General features: G+C 25.8%; 1 protein-coding gene across 1 annotated transcript; it reads left to right on the top strand.

Moving 5' to 3' along the window:
- Window positions 1-5,493: 5,493 nt before the first annotated feature.
- LOC145835782 (eukaryotic translation initiation factor 2D-like) lies at window positions 5,494-21,238 on the top strand. The gene is made up of 12 exons (XM_082943499.1): window positions 5,494-5,682; window positions 10,511-10,671; window positions 11,340-11,492; window positions 11,637-11,837; window positions 17,282-17,456; window positions 17,759-17,833; window positions 18,047-18,142; window positions 18,223-18,394; window positions 18,944-19,113; window positions 20,491-20,611; window positions 20,818-20,946; window positions 21,059-21,238. Exons 1-12 carry the CDS (start codon window positions 5,528-5,530, stop codon window positions 21,179-21,181), a joined length of 1,731 nt encoding a protein of 576 aa, XP_082799625.1. The 5' UTR covers window positions 5,494-5,527; the 3' UTR covers window positions 21,182-21,238.
- The last annotated feature ends 480 nt before the right edge of the window (window positions 21,239-21,718 follow it).

Here is a 21,718-nt window from a genome sequence, read left to right as displayed (position 1 = left end):
TTTGGGAAGTTTTCCTAAGCTAAGTTGTCATAATGGTTTTAATAATAGAATTTTCTTAAATTAACAACTATAAGACTTTCTATACTACATGCAATATAAGAAAATGATTAATTAGGTACTTGTTGCATTGGGAAACTTTTGATGTTAAACTGTTCTGGTGTACAACTAGATAACCAAAAGGTTTTTTTGTACACTAGGTTTTTGGACCAAACTTTTTTAGCGTGTTATTTTTTTAAATAAAACTGGCCTGATGGAGTATGGCTCCTAATGACAGCTTTGAAAACTCTCTGAGCTGAACGTTACAAGATTGTAAGCTTTGGCTAACACATATGCAAAAAAAAATAGCTGGAGATATGAAATGAAATTTTGTTCAAAACAGGGTTGCCACACACTCAGGATAATTCATGGTATTTTGAAATTCTATAAAATGTCAGGGAAAATCAGGGTAACTTGGAAAAGTTTGATTTTTTTTTAAACTTAGGATGACACAGGACAGTTAATTTTTTATAAAAATCTCAAGACAGATTTTTTTTGATCTGGAATGAAATTTAGTTTCAATATTTTGTTATTTTTTATAACTAATATTGTTCAAGAACATGATTTTTATTGATTTTAAAATACTTATTTAAAACTTTATAGCCTTGCAGCTAGTTTTTTACTATTCTTAGAAACAACATTGTAGTTTTTGTTGAAATCAGAAATTAGTTTTCATCATGATTTGAGCTTATATAATAAACTCAGGGTTACCATTCTTTGAGTCAAAAAATCTTTCCTGAGTGACCAGAAACTTCCCTGAGTAAGCCTAAACTTCCCTGAGTTTTCTTCAAAACATCTTTGATAAAACATCTTTAAACAAAGGGGATGTGCCAAAGTTTGTTACATATGAATACTTGGTTATATATAACCACACATAACTTTTAGGCAATTTTACTGTCAGGAAACATGGCAGTGAATAAGATGCTATTATTTTTCCAAGAATTTTCTGACTGGTTTTCTTTAGTACCTTTCAGAGCCCAATAAATTTCAGTAGCTGTTGAAGTAGCTGTAGCTGTAGCTGATAAACTTGTTCAATTACTGGCCCAACCATAGTATGAAGTGATTGCATTATGTTTGCACTTAAAGTCTTTCAATTTAGGATGTATTTTTGATACACTGAAACTTCAATGCTCTGATACCCATGTTTGACAATTCAATTGCTGATTATCACCGCAACACTTACATTAAATTTTTTCTTTATTAACATCCTCTAGTACAGCAGTCAGCAAACTGCGGCCCACAAGCCACATTGAAATTTTGTTATAACTAGTTTATTGTATAAATATTCTCAAAAAACAAAAATAAAATTTTAGTCTTATCTTTAAAGGATAATCTATCGCCCAAATTTTTTTTGTTCAAAAAAATTATCTTTAAATATGTTTTTTAATGCACATAAAAAACGTTCCTTTTTTGACCCCTGCTCTAGTAACCAATCCTTAAAATCTTGATGGTGCAGCCAACTATAAAAAACAAGGTATTAAACTGTTTTTTACTCATATTAAACTTTTTTTTAAATTAAATCTGCAAAAAAAAAAGTATACTAAAATATTCACATTAAAAAATTAATTACCATTACAGCTACTTTTGTAATTAATTACAAATAAAAATTTAACCTCTTATGTTGTACTCTAATCTATATTCATTTTTGATTTTTTTAATGAAAACAAGTTGTTGTAATCAAATAATTTTATTTAAAAAATAAGGACTTATAGTACAACCTGTTTTTATTCAACTACATAAGTAACTAAAAATAAAAAGTTTATTAGAACTTTTCAATGCATAGTTAACCACAAATTTTATATATCTAAACTGTTTTTTTTTTGTTTAGCTTTAGGCGTGATAAATACAAATTTAAAACTAAAAAAAAACTACAATATTAATTCTAAGAATATTAAACAACTAGCCGCAAGGCAAAAAATATTCTAAATAAGCACTTAAAGATAAATAAAATTAATTTTTATGAACAAAATAAAGAAACTGGATTAACTAAATCTTATTCTAGATCTAGCAAAAATGTTCCCTCAGAGTTTTTAAAAAATCTTAAAACTTCCCTTAAAGTTTTAGAAAAAATCAAAACTGCCCTTAGTTTCCCTGAGTTTGAAGAAAAATCAAAAATCCCTGACATTCCCTGAGATTTTCTATTATTTGAAAATTCCAGGAGATCCCTTAGTGTGTGGCAACCCTGTAATTTGTTTAATTAAAATTAAAGTTGACTTTGAAATTAATAAATATGTGTTTAAGTGAGTACTTTATGTTGTAGGATTAAAGTTAGTCAATTGAAATGTAAAATAATTATTTATAAAGTTAACTAACATGGTTACATAAAATTATCCACACATTTAGTTTTTTAATTATAATTAATTTTAACTTTTAACGTTGAATCTCCAAAAAATGGCATTTCTGTTATGTTTAGTGAACATCTAATGCAGAAGTTTACAGGTACAACCTTCCTTATAACTACTAAGATAAAAAACATGAGGTAAAAGTAGTTTGGGCCAGAGGTGAGTTTTTTGTGAGGATTTGAAAAAAAACTCGGGATGACTCAAGGCAGTTTAAAGTCACTCAGACAGTTTTTTTGACTGAAAGGGTGGCAACCCTGATAAAATTAGTATTTGTAAATTTTTTAAGTTATACATTTTTATGAACAGGGTTCCCTCTTCCCTATAAATCCCTATAAGTTTACAATATTGTGATAATCCCTAAAAAAATTGAACATAAAAAATCTAAAAAAAAACAACTTTAGTAATTATTATACTTTATACAGCTGTCTAAAATATTTTTGAAAATTTTTTTGTAATCTGTTTGTCTGTTTATCATATGATTAAATGTCAATATTTGTCAGTAAAATTAACTAAATTTCAAAGATTCTTAAAAGATTAAGAATTAGATTCTAAAAAAAAAAAGTTGCAAATTTCTTATTAAAAAGCCATTTGATATTTAACAAATTAGTTTTACTAAAAATCAAGGCATTATTGGCAAAATATCCAGGTATGACAAAACAAATACTAAAAAAGTTTTTGAATTTCCAAAATAAAAATTCAAGAGTTACTTTATTTTACTTTTAATATATAATTAGATTATGAATTTATTTCTAAATAAGCATTTTGTTTGTCCAGCTCAGGAAATCTGAGAGCTAGTAATTTAAATGTTGAACCAGGGTTGCCAAAAACTTGGAATCCTGCATAAACCCAGAATTAGTCAATAAAAACAAAACCTAGAAAAACCTTGATCTCTACACTATTTATACATTTAAAGTAACAACAGTTTGATTAGATATCAAAATCTATCATAATCATTAAAAAAACGTATCATTAGTTGTTTTTTTTTCATTAAAAAACACAATTATACTATTTAAGACAGTTTTTTTTTTAACTTAAGTTTAATTTTACATAAAACATGGAACAAAAGCCTTATTATTTAAAACCTTGGAGAAATCCAGAAAACCTTGAAAAAAATTATTAAAAAGTTTTTGGCAGCTCTGTTGAATATTTATTATGTTTTGTTACACCTTTAACCCAAAAAGAGGTTTTTGGGGGCGGTGAGTGTACCTTACTTAAAAAATGACTATTCAAATTCTATTGATAATAAAAATAATTTTACTTTTAAAGCATACAAACTAGCAATTCAAGTTTTTGAAAATTATATTAAGACTAAAATATAAAGACACAATGAACTACTACTTTCTGATAATTTAAGTTCTGTCAAATCATAATGTTTTCCAGAGGCAATATTTTATAGATTAATTTGAATTTGAAAATCATAAAGTTTACTAAAAGTTCCTGTGATTAATAGACTACACCATTGTAATTAAAGTAATAAACTATCTAGTTTCATCAAGTTATAAACCCTATTAAGCTTCCACCAACAAGGGTTAGTTAAATGTTAGTTTAAATTACGCATATCAACCTAAAATTGCAAAGTTATGCGTACAGACCCAAAAAATAGCCTATTTTAAACTCTACTTTAACATTTTTTTAATGTTTTGCATTTGATTAAAGTATAATTTTTTCTGGTTATAATTTAGTTTTTATTTTATTAAGTAGCGTTTTTTGATAAAACTTTTTTTTGAACTCAACTTTTTTTTTGAAAAACTTGTATGTATACTTTTAAATTAAAGCTGTAAACTCATTAACTTCTAAACAAAAAAAATTTTCTAAGCAAAGTTTTTATCTTGAAACTTATTTAAAAAAAATTTCTCATTAAATAATGTTAAACTCATTTTATCTTTTGATAAGTACAATTTATTTATTTTTTGAAAACTTTTGTTTTCAATGAAATTTTCATAAAGTTAGAGTATGAGTAATTTCTGCTTCTACACATTTTAGTTAAAAATAGTATCTTAAAAATTACAAAACCTTTGTATAATTATCAATTTAATTATAAATAATAATAATATAACATATTTTTGTGTATCTTATGGGGTGTTTACTTCTTATAGAGAACTTTTAAATATAGTAGATAAATGTGTATCTAAAAATTTAGTACATACCTTATGCGGATACGTACTTCATAAAGTCTGTACCTAAACAGTTTATTTATTTTGTTAAAACCACATTCTAAAATAGTACTTTACAGCCTAATTTATATGAATATAATTTTAGTTTGTTATTGGCGCAACATCATCCTAGTTTACCGACTTTTTTTTGCTCTTTGTCATAAATTCCAGAATATATAGTGTAAGTTTCAAGTTATGCCCCCCCCCCTGTGGCCCTTTGCTGCTTATGGCACCCTAAATTTCTATAATTTAGTCTCCATATGGCCCACTTTAAGAATCCCTGATATAAACGCTCACAAAAGTTATTTGAAAGTTAACTTAATTCTACAAAAAGTATAAATTACTACACTAATATCAACTAAAAAACTGTTATCAAAAGTAAGTACAACAAATGGCTAGTAGCTTAAGTCCATAGTTTTTTAACTTTTGAAAATATATGAACAATAGATAATTAAAGTCCTGTGCACACAATATTTTTAATTAAATACATTTTCAAAGTAATGTATTGTCATTATTGTTATTGTATAATGTATTGTTATTTTATAAATTCTCATGCTTATTTAAGACTTTAAAAAAATTCAGGTTTTTTTTTAATCAAGGCTAAACTGTTTTTTCCCTAAATCTCATGCTGGTTTTTTATGATTTTAAAATAAACTTTTTTTAGTTTAAAATAATATTTTTCTTTTCAATAGTAAGCTTTTTTATTATAATAAATTTTGAAGTATTCCAGCATGATAAAAGTATTTGTTTTTTACTTTTTTACTTTTACTACTTTTTTTTTAAATAAACTCATAGACTTAGACTAGCTTTTTTGCTAACAGTAGCAACCTTGTCATAGTATTTCTGAAATTATGTTGAAATATAACTTATATCTTATTAAAGTTAAGTTAATGTAAACTTAGTTAGTTAATTTTTTCTTAATTTACTTTTTTTTAATAAAGTGGAATTGTGTTGTAGAATTTGTTTTATGTAAACTTTATTGAAAAATAAACAAAAATGTTTCAAAAACCTTTCAAAGTAAAGTCACAAACAGTTTTGAAAAATTCTGACAAAAAGAAGCTTATGACAAAGATAAAAGACCATATGCAATTTGAAGAGCCTATTTTTACTAATAAAGAAGAAGTTATGAAAATTAAGGTATTTTCCAATAAGTTAGTTGTTCCTTAAATATTTTAAAGTAGTCTTTTTAAAACCAGTGTCAAGTAGATAATAGTGTATAATTTTTTTAAAAAGTTATTTTTTAATATATTTTAGCTAGGAAAAAACAAAGCTTCTGTCTAATTATCAATAAAAGTTTGTTTTTTATATACATATTGTTTAAGTAACCAACAAGAGTAATAAACAAGAAACCAACATCTTTAAATATTGTTTTTGAAGTCTTAGTTCAGAGTATTAGAAAAATAAATTAAAAGGCAGTTAGATGGAATTTGTTATTCATTAAATAAACGGCTTAAAGGGAATCCACCTTACTTTTACAAACTTATTTTTTAGAGTTAGCTATCAGACACTTTAACTGCTCTACAAAATTATAAGTTACTTTTGAGGCTTTATGGATCGAAATTGTTTATCTCAGTTCTTTATAAAACGTGGAATATAATGTTGCAAAAAAAAATATAACAAAAGTTTTACCCTCTTCTTAAATTTTTAACCAGTATCTTTAAACCTTAAACAGTTAACCATTACTTATTTTTAAGTAGAAAAAAAATATCAAAAATACTTATTTTCTCATCTAAAACTTTTATGATTTAGTATTTCTAAAATTCTAACTTAAGGTTTCTTTTAAACTATTTATGGATTTGTAAACCTAAAATTTTTCCATATTCATACAGTTACATAGCTCACTGTATCACACTTTGTTATTATTTATCTTTACAGAGTTATTCTTTAACATATAACTGTTAATATATGCTCTTAAATTTTACAAGTAAATAGATATTACGTAGGAGTAGGGAGTACAGCACATTTTTTTGGTCATATTGTAAAATTCATACAAGTCCATATGATTTAGATGTTTTTTTTGCTTCATTAAGAAGAATCTGAAAAAATAAAATAAAATGTGCAAAAAAAAAGTATGCTGCCCAAAAAGCTAATTTCAACCCCAAAAATCACATATTTTTCTATTTTTTGACTTAAATGAAAATAAAATCATTTATACATATCCTAGACTTATAATTTATATCTTAAATGAAAGCTTATACTTAATGACATAGATTTAAAAACATATTAATTGCTTTTGGTGTATTATGACGTCATAATCACCCTAAATGTACAATTTTTGTCTGTAAAATGGTGCTTTTTTGAAAATTAAAAAGCAAAGTTTGTTAGTGATTTTAATAAAAAAAGTTGTTGTAAAACAAAAATTTTTAGGTAAACTTACTTACCTTTAAAAATTTAGGTGATGTGGTATGTATATTAGTGGGATTTTTGATGTCATAGTTTATTTAGCTTTAAATATTTTAAAAGCCCTCTAATAATTATTCAATTAGCATTACAACAAACTACTAAGTATTAAAAAGTTATGGTCTATTATAGGCAAGATAATGTTGTATGGCATTGAACATTAAGTTAATGATTGCAAAATAAAGACTTTTAAATTAAAGAACATTGCAAAAATTGTACTGTATCATTTAATATCAACACTTAACAATATTGCAAAATGACTGATACTTTTTAAAACTTTAGTATAAAACGGCTGTCACATGATTAATAAAGTTTAATGGACTATCTGTTTGAAATAATTAGGTAAACATAATACTCTTAAAGATTAAAAAAACTATCATTTAACTTTCTTTATAAGACATTTGTTCTACTAAAAAATCTATTCAGATATGGTTTCCCAATATAAAAGTAATAGATCTTTCATTAGAAACATTCCACTCCCCTTCAATTTTACAATCAAGAATGAAATCTATATGCAATTTTAGCAAATCACGTTTCGGTGGGTAATAAATACATAGACTGAAAGCACTCATCATCTTCTGCAACAAGAGCACACAAATTAAGAAGTCTTTCCTCGTGGGTATTACCATTTACTTTGAAAAGTTCTGAGGTGTATAAACTTCAGATTTGTGTGACTCTCAAAAGTAAATTAACTCAGTACAAAAATAACTTCATTTTGATCAGGATGGGATTTTGAAATAGTATGCAGGTCTTCCACGCTCACTTCAGGCCCACCCCAGCTTTTACACAGTTTGAGACACTTCTGCACGTATAGATCCCTTTTCTTCCCCTTTTCAATTTTTTTTTTAATCTGTTTAAGGTTTAAAACTTTTTGTTCTGCTACCCACTTTTGCTCCATCACATTCAGAAATTTTAGAACTTTATCAAATATTTTACATGTTTAGACAAGATGAACCACCTGATGAGAGTTCAAGATGGAAATAATTTGAAGTAGAAACACCCACCGAAACGTGATTTGCTGAACTTGCATATATATTTTTTTCTTGATTGTAAAATTGAAGGGGAATGGAATGTTTCTTATGAAAGATCTATTACTTTTATATTGAGAAACCATATCTGAATAGATTTTTTAGTAGAACGAATGTCTTATAAAGAAAGTTAAATGATAGTTTTTTTAATATTTAAGAGTATTATGTTTACCTAATTATTTCAAACAGATAGTCCATTAAACTTTATTAATCATGTGACAGCCGTTTTATACTAAAGTTTTAAAAAGTATCAGTCATTTTGCAATATTGTTAAGTGTTGATATTAAATGATACAGTACAATTTTTGCAATGTTCTTTAATTTAAAAGTCTTTATTTTGCAATCATTAACTTAATGTTCAATGCCATACAACATTATCTTGCCTATAATAGACCATAACTTTTTAATACTTAGTAGTTTGTTGTAATGCTAATTGATTAATTATTAGAGGGCTTTTAAAATACTTAAAGCTAAATGAACTATGACATCAAATATCCCACTAATATACATACCACATCACCTAAATTTTTAAAGGTAAGTAAGTTTACCTAAAAAATTTTGTTTTACAACAACTTTTTTTATTAAAATCACTAACAAGCTTTGCTTTTTAATTTTCAAAAAAGCACCATTTTACAGACAAAAATTGTACATTTAGGGTGATTATATATATATAAGGCCCGCTATCAGCCGAGATCGGCTATGCGTGTTGTGCACAGAGAAGAAAAAAAAAAAGATAAAAAAATTACATGTTTTAAAAAAAAAAAAAAACATACACAGTGATGCAATAAACAAAACACGAAAAAAAAAAAAAAAACAATTAAATTCATTCTGCTTCTTATTTCTTCATCTTCTTCTTCGTTTTTCTAAAATATTCCTTTTCTCTTTCTTGCAGTCTTTTGTGTATAGTTGATCTCCACTTGGCACGGTCATTTGCAAGCAACTCCCAATCTTCAGTTCCAATGTTCGAGCTTTTTAGGTCGCGCTTGCATACATCCTTAAAGCGTAATTTTTGACGTCCTCGGTTTTGTTTGCCAACGACCAACTCGCCATACAATAGAAACTTTGGGATCCGCTCAGTATTCATTCTCAGGATATGACCGAGCCAGCGAAGCCTGCGCTGACTGAGGGTAAAGTACCTAGTGGTAAGACCAGTACGTCTCAATACTTCCTCATTGGTGATCTTTTGCTGCCATGTAATTCCAAGGATGCGACGAAGGCATCGTAGGTGGAAGGTATTGATTTTCTTCTCCTGTACGCTAGGTAACGTCTATGTCTTGCTACCGTAAAGCAGAGTACTGCAGACACAGGAACGGTAAACGTTAGCCTTTGCTTGAACGCTTAGCTTTTGGTTATCCCAAACTCTTGCAGTCAAGCGAGCGAAAGTGCCTGATGCTTTGCCAATGCGACTATTTATTTCTTTGTCCAATGATGCTTTTGACGCAACATTTGAGCCAAGGTATACAAAGTTATCTACATTCTCGATATCCTTACAATTGATCTTGATTGATGGTAAAATATTTGTTCCTTGACTTAGAATTTTAGTCTTCTTAAGGCTTATAGTAAGGCCGAAATCCGAGCATGCCGAAGAAAACTGATTCAGCAGTGTCTGCAGGTCTTGGGCAGAGTGAGCCACGAGTGCAGCATTGTCAGCAAATAAAAGATCACGTATGGTGACTTTCTTCAGATGATTTAGGGTGATTATGACGTCATAATACACCAAAAGCAATTAATATGTTTTTAAATCTATGTCATTAAGTATAAGCTTTCATTTAAGATATAAACTATAAGTCTAGGATATGTATAAATGATTTTATTTTTATTTAAGTCAAAAAATAGAAAAATATGTGATTTTTGGGGTTGAAATTATCTTTTTGGGCAGCATACTTTTTTTTTGCACATTTTTTTTTTTTTTTTCAGATTCTTCAAAAACACATCTAAATCAAATGGATCATAAGTCTAGCAAACATCACCCAAGAACTCCCTACCCCTGTATAAGTAATTTTTTAATTTCCAAGAAGATTATTAATGATAAAATTGCAGTCCAAACATTTGTATTGAAATCTTTAAAAAAAAACTTTATCTTTAATCTGACTTGTATGCAATACCTTTTACTTTTATATAAAAGCCAATCTTAAATTTTTAAGAGAAAAATGCGCTGATCTCTATATAGACTCAAGTGTTCCTCTTTTTATTTTATATTTATATTTTCTATTCAGGCCTCTATCTTTTATAAGCTAAAAGTTGTTAAAGTTTTATGTTAGTAATTTTTATCATATAAGCAATAAAAAATTTTAAGAAATGAAGTATCTTAAGAATAATAATTCAAATATGATAAAGAGATGTAAGGAATATAAGCTAAAGTCTTTTGAATTTTTTCTCAGTATAGTTTAACATTTAGAATATTATACTATTTTAAAACCAATATTGAAGTATATTTTAACTTGTGCTAATATTTTAATTTTAATAAAAGTTTTTTACGAAGAGGTTTAGCAAAAGTACTGAATCCATAAGTTAAAATTTAAAATTTAAATTTAGAACTTAAAATTTTATAGAGGTGAAAGTTGTTTTGTTTACCGTATCAGAGAAAACCCTATGCTTTTTGAAGTGGAGGACAAGATTTTTCCTACTGTTTATCTTTTATGGGAAAATCCTAAACTTGTTTCAAGAGTTAAAACTTTTCATCATGTTATAAAGATCCTTATTGGAGGAGCAGGTAAAAACTTTTAATTTACTATGTTGAAACATGATGTATTTGAGATTTTATTTAGTTTACATTTAGTTATTTCTTTACAAATGTATACAAGATTTTTTATATAGTAAAATAAGCGTTTTTAAAAGCCAGGTGAAAAATTTTAAACATTTCTCTTTAATTCAATAAGTTCTTAGTTATTTTTATGCACATATTTTGATAAGTTTTAGCTTAACTCAGACTAATAACTTTCTAAAGTGACAAAAATTTTATTCATACTTTTATTTAGCTGTTTTACTATCAGTTACAACAATACACTGCAGACATTTCATGATTAAATAATTTTCAAAATCATTAAGTTTATTATCTTCCTTTATTCTACCAACATATGTTTCTGTGTGTCAACGAATCAACACACTTCAACTGGGTTGTTAATAGGAAAGATATTATCTTTCCTATTAACAACCCAGTTGAAGTGTGTTGATTCGTTGACACACAGAAACATATGTTGGTAGAATAAAGGAAGATTACTGTATAATTTGTTTTTATTTATATTCCAGTGAAGTTACTTTACTAGGATCTTTTATTAGCAAACAATTAAAACTATATTTTGAACAGTTAAGTTTATTATCTAAATTCTAAAGTTTTAGCTATTTATTTTCTAAAGATAGTTTGTTAGTTTATTTCTTTAGACTTAATGCTACCTGGACTTGTGGTTACCGAAAACGAAGATTACTATACTAAACCTTTTACTGAATCTCAAGTTGTTTCAGTTACCACTACTGATTCTAGTTGGCCTGTTGCTGTTGGATTTTCACTCGTCAATTCAAGTGTCCTAACCATAGGTTATATTAAAAAAAACAATTAGTTTAATTTTTTGTATTTATAAAACGAGTTTAAGTATTTTATTCTATTGAGAAAACAAAGTCCTAAATGAGTGTTAAGTTTAAAATGTTACTTAAAAACATATGATACTTAAAGTTTTTTAGGTCACGAGAATAAAGGAAAAGGTGTCATTATAAGTCATGTTTTTGGTGATCACTTATGGCAAATGGGTAAAAAGACTTCACCACCTAAAGGTGCTTTAGTTGCTGAAGATGATATGACAAACCTTGAAAATAAAATTGAAGATACCTCTATTGCAGAACAAAAAACTGAAGAATCAACATTACCCACCATGAGAAAAGAAGGTTTTTCATTGCTAATGTAAAATATATTATACAACAGTTAGATTACAGAATAACTTTAGTTTATTTAGATCAAGGTTTCCCAAAGTGGGCGAAATCGCCCCCCTGGGGGCGATTTTAGTAAGTCGGGGGCGATAATTAGAAAGGGTGGGCGATAACTAGTAAGGGGGCGAAAAGGGGGCAATTTTAAAATTTTGGGCTGTCATAAAATTTTTACTTTTTATATTGCTAGTTTACTAGTTTTTGCTTTTTATTAAATATTTGACCCTGAGGTAAAACTTAAACAAAAAAAGTTTATTTTGTTTAATTAAAATATAGAGAAAAAATCAAGTACTTATGACTCTTACTTTCAAGTAAATTACATATTTTCATTCATATATTTTCTTATTTAACAATTACATAGATCATAGACGATCGGAATCCCTCTCACCATTTTAAAAGTTGACATATATTTTATTTGGGATCATAAATGATTTGTAAAAATCTATGTTATATAATATTAAATATCTAGGTAAACTGGCAACCCTGTATACTTTTATTTTTATTGGAAATATCATGAGGTGATAGTTATATCATCTCATGATATTTCCAATTGTTTTTTGAAAAGTCACTAAGTTAGACTAAGAAATAAAACTGTACAGGGTTGCCAATTTACCTAGAAACCTGGAAAAACCTAGAATTTGACAATTTACGCAAAAAAAAACCTGGAATTTTTAACAATTTGAAAATTAGAAGTAGCAAAACTTCGATTTACACAAAAAAGCTATCATATAGATAAAAATATGGATCCCTTCGAGGCAGATCTTTTGAAATAAACGACTTACAGGAAACCTTCTCAGACTTACAAACTGACCTTAAGGTTAAAGTATATTTTTCCAAAGAACAATATGAAAGCTTTTTGACTTAACAAAAACTAAGGCAAAAGCATTTAATCATTTGAGAGAATTTAGACTGTTGTTTATAGTTTTTCCTTCTAGCTATGTTGTTGAGAAAGCTTTCAGTTAAGTTATCAACAACTTAAGCAAAAGATCTAATCTAGATATTTGTAAAGGAGGCTTTATTTTACTGATAAAGAATCAGATTAGAAAAACTTGCAAGCAGTCATGAACCTTATCCTTCACATTATATTAGACTTCAGTAGCAGACATTATTTTATGAAAGTTTTTTTATTTTATTTGATTTTTTAAAATACTTCTTATTTAACCTGGTTTGTATTGTATTTGAGTAGTCGTTTTATAATAAAATTTTTATTAAGTTATTTATTCTATAACAGGTTTGCATAATGCCTAATAAATATTAATTACGGTAATCCTCTTCAGTTCGCACTTCTTACCCAAAAATAAGTGCAAATTTATATTTTCTAAAATTTAACTTAAATAAAGTCTATTACTAACTAAGTATGAATAAAACAAAAAATACATAATATTATTTTATAGCTAAATAGATCTATTTTGTTAATGAATGTTAGTTTTATGTTTTAGTTGATTTCATGTTTATTTCTAACGTTATTGCATATAACATATTTAAATTTATCATTTTGTAAAAAAAATGGTAATAATTTTAGAGTTTGCACTTTTTGATTTTGTTCAAAGTGCGAAATTAAGCGGAAGTCTATTGTAGTTATTAGATGGTTAATGTTTTAAATCTGTTAATAGTTTTATTTTGACCTGGTTAATTTTATAGTTTATATTTGTCGTTTTACATTACACTAAAATTTTTTATAGCATAGTGGTTAAAGTATTTGTTTGAAAGAAATTTATTTGACATATTTTTGTTATTACTTGTTTAACCTGTATAAATAAAAAATCTTGATAACCATTAAAGTTTTCATTAAAAAAATTATTTTTTGGTTTTTAAAAAGTATAGATTTGAGGTCTCTACTTGAAATGACTTCAAATTTTTCATTTAAAAGATTCTTAAACTCAATTTTGTTTTCTAACTTGATTTATTATTGTTAAAAAATCTATATATTATGGATATTTAAACTATTAATACAACTGTTTTTTGTTTTATATTAATTTTTAATATATTAGCAATTAGAATGTGTTGTTTATTTTAATAGTTCGAAACTAGCTTTTAATTTTTCACTATTTTGTTCTGGTAAACTATTATAGGCTAATAACTAGAGAAAAAATAAATTTAAACAGTATTAAATAAGCCATCAAAAAGACTGCTACAGTTACAAAACAAAAATTTTACCTAATTAAAAGAATTTTTTAATCGATTACTTTCTGTTCACTGATTTTATTGTGAAACTTTAGATTTTTTTTTCTTAAATTTAAATTAAAAAAAAGGAAAATGTTAAAATTAAGGTTTAGTTTCCTAAAGGCCATTCCAAGTCAAATACTATTTAATGGCATTCTACTACAAAACATTTAGTTAAAAAAGTTTAAAATTAAGTTTTTAACTTTACAACTAACTTGCTTATAATATATCTTAGCATTGAAATTAATAATTTTACTGCATTAACTGAAGCTGTTGATGAAACCACTTTTCATGTAAGATAATCAACCAGTCGGTCAAACTTCCTCAAACTAGATCAGAAATTATGTTTTAATATTTATTTTATTATGTGTAAAATAAACTGTTCATTATTTTATAGTTTTTTAATCTCTGGTATAGTACTTTTAGATTATGCCTATTTAAAAAATATTTTAAGTATTTTGTGTGGCTTAAATAAATTACTTAGTATTAACTCCTAAATGTCCGAAATTTATAAGAGATTACTATAATGTCAGGTTTAAGTTAAGATTTCAGATGGGTAACGTACAGTTAAGATCCAGTCAAATTTCGACCCGCTAAGTAACTTGAAAACTACTTGTGCAAAAAAACAAAATTTAGTTTTTTGATACTTAATATTTTGAAATTCACTTTCAATTTGGTTTTCAGTTCACAATAGTATTTCCTAGATCACAATAATACTAAATCATTTTATTAAAATTTTGTTAGAGATTTTTAATTTTCATATATGTTATATTTTAAAAATATGCAGCCCGCAATTACATTTTTGTAACGAGTTGAAAATAAAAAAGATTTTTTAATAAATTTGAATTGCTGACTACAAAAGTTGTCCACCACTACCCTAAAAGTTTCATTAGTTTCGAAACAATTCATATCTAAACAGGATTGATTACAGATTACACAAGGCTTTTTAATAATTAAGTATTTTGATACACTTTACTGGGCTTATAAGAAAACAAATGTAACTTATTTTTTCAAGCCCTGTAAACTACTTTGAACACAGCCCAAAAGTGCGTGCATAAGAAGTACCAGACTAAATTACATTTCGAACACATCTTTTCGGCTCAAAACTCAAGAGAAAAACTACTTTGTAAAATCGTGGGGGGGCGATTATTATTTTAATTTCTGAAAAGGGGGCGATTTAGAAAATGAGTTTGGGAAACCCTGATTTAGATTATCAAATAAACTTAAAATTATCATAATTAAGGGCATAGGGGGCCACCTTGATTTTTACAAGTTGATCTTATTTTATAGAATTTTATCTGAGCTGTCAGACATTTTTACCTGCTTAAAAAATACGAAGTAATTTTTGAGATTTGAGCAATCAAAGTCGGTGACCTCAATAGGTTACTAATGGAAGACGCAAATTAAAAACGCAAAAAAAGCCATTTCACTAAAAATCTATCTCCTCCTTCATTTTTTAAGCGATCAAATTTTTACAGAAAGTATATTATTAAGTTTTAAAAAGATTGAATCCAGTAATTTTTTTAATTTTAAAAATAATTTCTTTATTAAAAAAATAACCAATTTTTTTGTTTTTTTATACTAAAATTTTTATTTATTGATATTTTTAAAATTCCAACATTCAAAGTCTTATAAACTATATAAAAAACGTTTCCCGAAAGTTTGAGGTCTCTAGCTCAAAAAATGAAGGAGAAGATAGATTTTTACTGATTTTTAAATTTCTGAGAAAATTAACCCCAAAAATATGCCATCCATATGTTTGTATCGGAAAATTTTTATAAAAATTACAATATCTCAAAAATTAAATAAGATTTTTTAATTCTATAAAAACTGGCTTGTAGTTTGTACTTCAAGCTTTCATATAATATCCAATGTTATTTTTAGTAAAAAAATGTCAGACCCCCTCCCCCCTATGCCCTCAAGTTTATAAAAATCACAAATAATTTCTATAATTACAATTTAATTCAATTCTTTAATTTTTTTAAAGATGTGTTTTTGATATTAAGAAAATATTACTTTGACAACTATTTTAAAAATACTTTCAAACGTTAATTACAGAGGTTTGAAATGTTTTCTTATGTTAAATGTACTTTTAAGATACACTTTAAAATATAGACTTTTAAAATTTTGACTAATTTATATAATTTTTATTAGAGAGAAACCCATGTTTTTGACAAGTTTTTATAATTTGTCAAAAACATGGGTTTCTCTCTAATAAAAGTTATATAAATTAGTCAAAATTTTAAAAGTCTATATTTTAAAGTGTATCTTAAAAGTACCTTAATTTTGTATAAAATTTAAATACTTTTTATATTTGTCAAGATAGTTAACACTATTTTTTTGATAATTAAAAAATGTGTTTTAAGGTATATTTGCATGTTTGTATGTTTACTAAATTATTCTAAGTTAATTACAGATTGTTTAAAGTTAATTAAATATCTCTGAATCTAAAATAGTTTACCTTTATAAATCAACAATTAAAATTGTTGCTAGACTTTTTATACAAGTTTTAAAAAATACAAATAAAATGAGCATATTGTAAATTGATCAATATTTACTCATTAAACTAAATTTAATTTTTTACTAAGCATACACAATGTTCCTGCAATCACCATCATATAATTTGCACTAGACTACAACCTTGGTTTCACTTTTCTAAAACTTATCAGGTAGAAATAGTTAACAATAACCACTATATCGGTTTCATCAATCAGCTGATATCACTATAGTGTTGAAGCATCAGTTTGTTTGTAAATTAAAAAGCGAGAAGACGCAATGATTTTATCACATTCTAACGTCTTAGACATTGTCAGTAAGGTTACAGTTTAAGGCTCGTATTTTAAACTTAAAACTTTTTAGATGTTTTTAGTCGTCAGTACATTTAATTTAACATGATGAGTCACAATCGACCAGCATAGTAAAAAAACATGACTTGCTCTGCAATCTTACGCTAATCAAAAAGTAAAATTCAAAACTTGAAACTTTATGAATTTTAAAAGAATTCACATAATTAGGGATAGGTAGTTTTTATAGCATGAGTTTGCTACTTGTGTTTTTAATAATTATGTATAGTATTTTTTGGTTCTATTTAGAGCTTAATATATTATTTTGTTTCTTTAAACTTTATCAGATTTGAATTTTAAAGATATACGATTTTTTATAGAATTCAAATTATCTTTTAGTTTAAACATTTTATTCTCAAAATAGTGTTTCTTTATACTCAAGGTTATTTAAAAATCTAGAACTTGACATTGAAGAAGCTACTCAAGAAAAGGTACTAACTCACGATGAAAAGCAGAAATTACTGATGGAAGAGAAAGTTGTAATGGATGAATTATTACAACAATGCTTTCTTACTGCATTGAAAACTAAACTCAAAGACAAAGATCTGCCCAGTCTTACCAGTAATTTTTATAGGTAAGTAAACTCATTAAAAATGCTAACTAAACATTTTGTCAAACCAACCCTATTCAATTTTTATATATCCAAACTCCTTAGGTTATATACTTTTTTTATTGAACAAAATATTACTTTTAGACATAAACTGTTTATTTAGTTATGGTTATGATGTGTTTGAATTTTGAATGAGTTATTGGAGATTACGTATTATAAAATAGTTAACCGGAATTATATAAAAGGTTGAATAAAAACTGCATCATATGTTTTATTTTAAAGTTTTACTTATAATTTTATAAACTTTTTAAATAATATTTGTTCAGGAATTCAGTTTTGCCAAGTTGTCCAGATAACACCACTCTAGATGTCAAAAAAACAACATTTAAAAAATTAAGTGTGTAAGTTATGTTTTGCTCATATAACTACTATTAAAATAAATAGTTTATTATTACAAGGTGTAAAAAAGATATTTTAAAGTATATATTTGGCTAATATACATTTATTTAATAATTTATCAGGAATTTTTTTATATAAATTACTAGTTTTTTATTGTTTAATGTGCGTTTAACAAAGTTTAACCTAATATACTTTTTTTTTGATACTTTTTGCAGCTTTATGAACAAAATGGTTGATTTGGGATTAATAAAACTGAAAGAACTTTCAAAGGGAAGCGAAGGAATAGTTGAAGTAAACAGAACGCATCCTTTGTAAGTAATTTTGTTTTTCTATAACACTTGTTTTCTTACGATTACTGACGTGACGTAATTAATTTTTCAACAACTAATAGGTACCGGTCGCACAACGCATTCAAGCAAGAAACGAAAGAAGACAAAGTTCAAACTTCAGAGTTTTGCCATGGTGTTCTTGTGCAAAACGATTACAGTCCACCTGAAATTAGCACCCTCTACAGGATAACTGGAAGTACTTACGACTTATTGCAATCACAGGGCGTAAAAAGAGTTAGTTAAAATAAACAGTAATTTTTTTAATGAAATAATTTTTAATTGATAAATTCCTACTATTAATTATTTTAAGTATTTATTCTAGTAATTTCTAATATGAACTTTAAGTGTTTTTATAAAAGTTAGTTTATATTTTTGTATAATAAGTTTTTAGTTAAAGTGGCTTCTGAAGTTTACTTTGCTTATTGAAATAAATATTTTAAAATCCGTTTTAAATGTTTTATTTTTCAAAACTTTTTTAAATCACTCGAAAAAATCCTGTTAATTTATAGATTTATAAGTTTGAACATGAACATAAAATACTAATTTCAATACTGTTTTTAAGGATCTACCAAGGAAATTGTATCAAAAACTTTATTTACTTATAATTTTTTTTATATAAAAATGTTAAATTATTTCAGTTTTGTTATAAAACGTAGTATGAAGGCTTAATTAAGCAAAAAATAATACATAATAAAATGTTCTTGAACTTGATTAATATGAGATATACTCACAAAGTTTGACATATTTTACCTAAAAGTTATTAAAACAAAAGTATGATTACAGAATAGCAGTTTGTCTATGGGTGATATCCGCAAACTTGTCAGCACATATGTGGCCACTAACAATTTGTCAAATGACATGATAGTTAATTTGGACCCGTATTTGCATCGGTCTGTTTGTGAAAAAAATGAAGGTTATATATTAAGTTTACCCTGGGATGCTGTTTACCGAAGGTTTAGTATTTAATTAGTCTTTAATTTAATTAAAATAAAATTTATTACTATACATTCTATAATTCATAGTTTTTTTTTCTCAAGCTTGATAAAACTAGACAACAATCTAGTACTTATCAGAGTTTGTGATACATTAGTCTCCTTCAGTTCGCACTTTGAACGAAATCAAAAGTACGAACTCAAGAAATCATAAACAATGTTTTTTACAAAAGGAATAATCTTAATATAATAATAGCCAATAGTGTTATGAAGAGGTATAAAATTCTCAAAAAACATAAAATAAACATCCCTAAAAAACATTCTTTCTATTAACGCTGATAAATATGTTCAAACATTAAATTACATATAAAAATATTTTAATAACAGTATACAATTTATTCTATATTTTGATACTCCTTAATTTAGACTTAGTAAATGATTATTTAAATAATTTTTAAAATATTTTTTATCATCAGCTTTTAATTTTTACAATTTTAGTTTAAAGAACAAGAATAACTGCAACTTTTTTTGAGATCAATTTATTTTTTTAAATATTATTTCTCAAAAACATTTTAAAGATAAATGTTTAATGAAAGATTGACTGTCTATTATTTTTGTAAGTTTTTAGGGCTTTACTGCATTTAAGTTAGTATATTATATCAGGGTTGCCACACACTCAGGGAATTCAGGGAAACTCAGGGAATTTTTAAGTTATAGAAAATCTCAGGGAAACTCAGGAAATTTTGATTCTTTTTTTTTTAACTCAGGAAAACTCAAGGCAGTTTTGGTTTTTTCTTAAATCTTCAGGGAAGATTCAAGATTAAAAAAAAATCTCAGGGAATTTTTTTTCTAGATCTAGAATGAGATTTACTTAATTCAGTTCAATATTTTGTTCAAAAAAGTTAATTTTTAATTTATTTTTAAGTATTTATTTAGAATTTTTTAGTCTTGCGACTAGTTCTTAAATATTTTTTTAATTAACATTGTAATTTTTTAATAAATAATAAAGTTTTCAAGGATTTGAAAAAAAATCAGTGAAGTTTCTGGTCACTCAGGGAAGATTTTTTGACTCAAAGAGTGGCAACCCTGTTATATATTTTAAATATAAAAAGTCTTAATTATAAATTTTTTGTTTCAATTATATTTAGTTAGCAATAAAGTTTAAATTTAAATACTTAAATTATCACTTAAAGTATAACGCTTTTTGTGTAAAAAAAGCCAAAATCAACATGAAGTGCAAACTTAAAAAGTTTAAACTCAAGAAGACTAATGTACTTCAAAATAAAAATTAAAAGTTGTAGGCACAAAAAAAAATACTTGATCCGAAAATAAAATTAAACTTAAATAAAACATAAATTAAAGTAAATTACAATAAATAATTTGTTAAATTTTTTGCAGGTTATTTAAAAAGCTACCAATTGACCATCAGCTTAAATTTCCAGGAATTTCCCCAATTATTGGAAAAGGAGAGCCGCCTAAAATCACGATTGTTGTAGAAAAAAGAATCGGAAATAAAAGTGTAAGTTTTCTGTAAGCATATAATCTTGTTTTTGCTGACTACTACTAATTAGTTACTGTTAGCAAAAACTGAAGCTGGAACTAAATTAAATTAGATTTTTTAATTCTTTAGTTATTTTTTTTAGGTTTAAATCACATATAAAAAAAATCATTTTTGACTTAATTGCGTTTTATTTGAACTAAAACTATTGTCGTATCTTTGTTTAGATGACAGTAATAAAGTATTTGGATAAGTTCATGATCAACTTGGAAAGTTTTGCTGAACACATTAAAAAATTAGCTCAAGCTAGCTCCATTGTCACTAAAGCTACTGAAAACAAACACTGTTGTGATATAGTTAGTTATTTTATATACCATGTTTTTACATTAGTTTTATATTTACAAATGAGATCTAATTGCGATAGTTGAATTAAGGCCTATTGTTAATATTTAATGTTAAACTAAACAGGTCCAAGTTCAAGGAAACCAAATAAGGAATTGTGAAAAAATTTTAACAGAAAAGTATAAAATTAATACCAAATATATTCTTGGTTTAGAAAATGCACCAAAAAAGAAAAAAAATAAACGATAATTGTGTTTAGGAAATTTAATTCTGTGTTTATTTTTGTGTAAATAAACTAAATATATACGTTGTGTTTTTTTAATACTTATCTCTTAAACAAATAATCTTTTAAAACAAAACTATAATTAAGCTTTTTTTAGCAACTTCAAAGTTTTTCCAGTAAAAGGTTTTTTATATTACCTTAAAAAGCTTGTAACTTATTTAAAAACAATTATCTCTAAAAATCTTGTTAATACTTTCAAGTATGTAGATATTGTTTACTATCATTTTTAATCCGCGATCATATCTAACCCGAATATTGCTAACATGATCAGTTAAATTTGTTGTTTTTTAGTTTTCTTGGTCTTAACCAAAACTTAATGTTTTTATAGTTTTGATTAAAATAAAATTTAATAGTCAATTTATTTTAACTTATTACTTTTCTTACATTGACTTTTTTTCTTTATATCAATCTGCTTAAATCAAACTTTATTTTTTTTGGTCTAATAGGATTTATTAGATTGTTTTAATTTTCGTTTTAAATTCTGCGTTGTTGAATTCTTTAGG

This window comes from Thalia democratica, chromosome 5, assembly GCF_965202585.1.
Source record: "Thalia democratica chromosome 5, ktThaDemo2.hap1.1, whole genome shotgun sequence".
In the NCBI taxonomy this organism is placed as follows: domain Eukaryota; kingdom Metazoa; phylum Chordata; class Thaliacea; order Salpida; family Salpidae; genus Thalia; species Thalia democratica.
This window is presented reverse-complemented; position numbering and strand designations above follow the sequence as displayed.

What these genes read in the sequence shown, in the direction of transcription:
- LOC145835782 (XM_082943499.1), top strand. Translation starts at nt 5,528, where the DNA reads ATGTTTCAAAAACCTTTCAAAGTAAAGTCACAAACAGTTTTGAAAAAT. An exon ending in TGGGATGCTGTTTACCGAAG is followed by an intron (nt 19,114 to 20,490) that starts GTTTAGTATTTA and finishes AATTTTTTGCAG; the next exon opens with GTTATTTAAAAAGCTACCAA. An exon ending in AAAGAATCGGAAATAAAAGT is followed by an intron (nt 20,612 to 20,817) that starts GTAAGTTTTCTG and finishes ATCTTTGTTTAG; the next exon opens with ATGACAGTAATAAAGTATTT.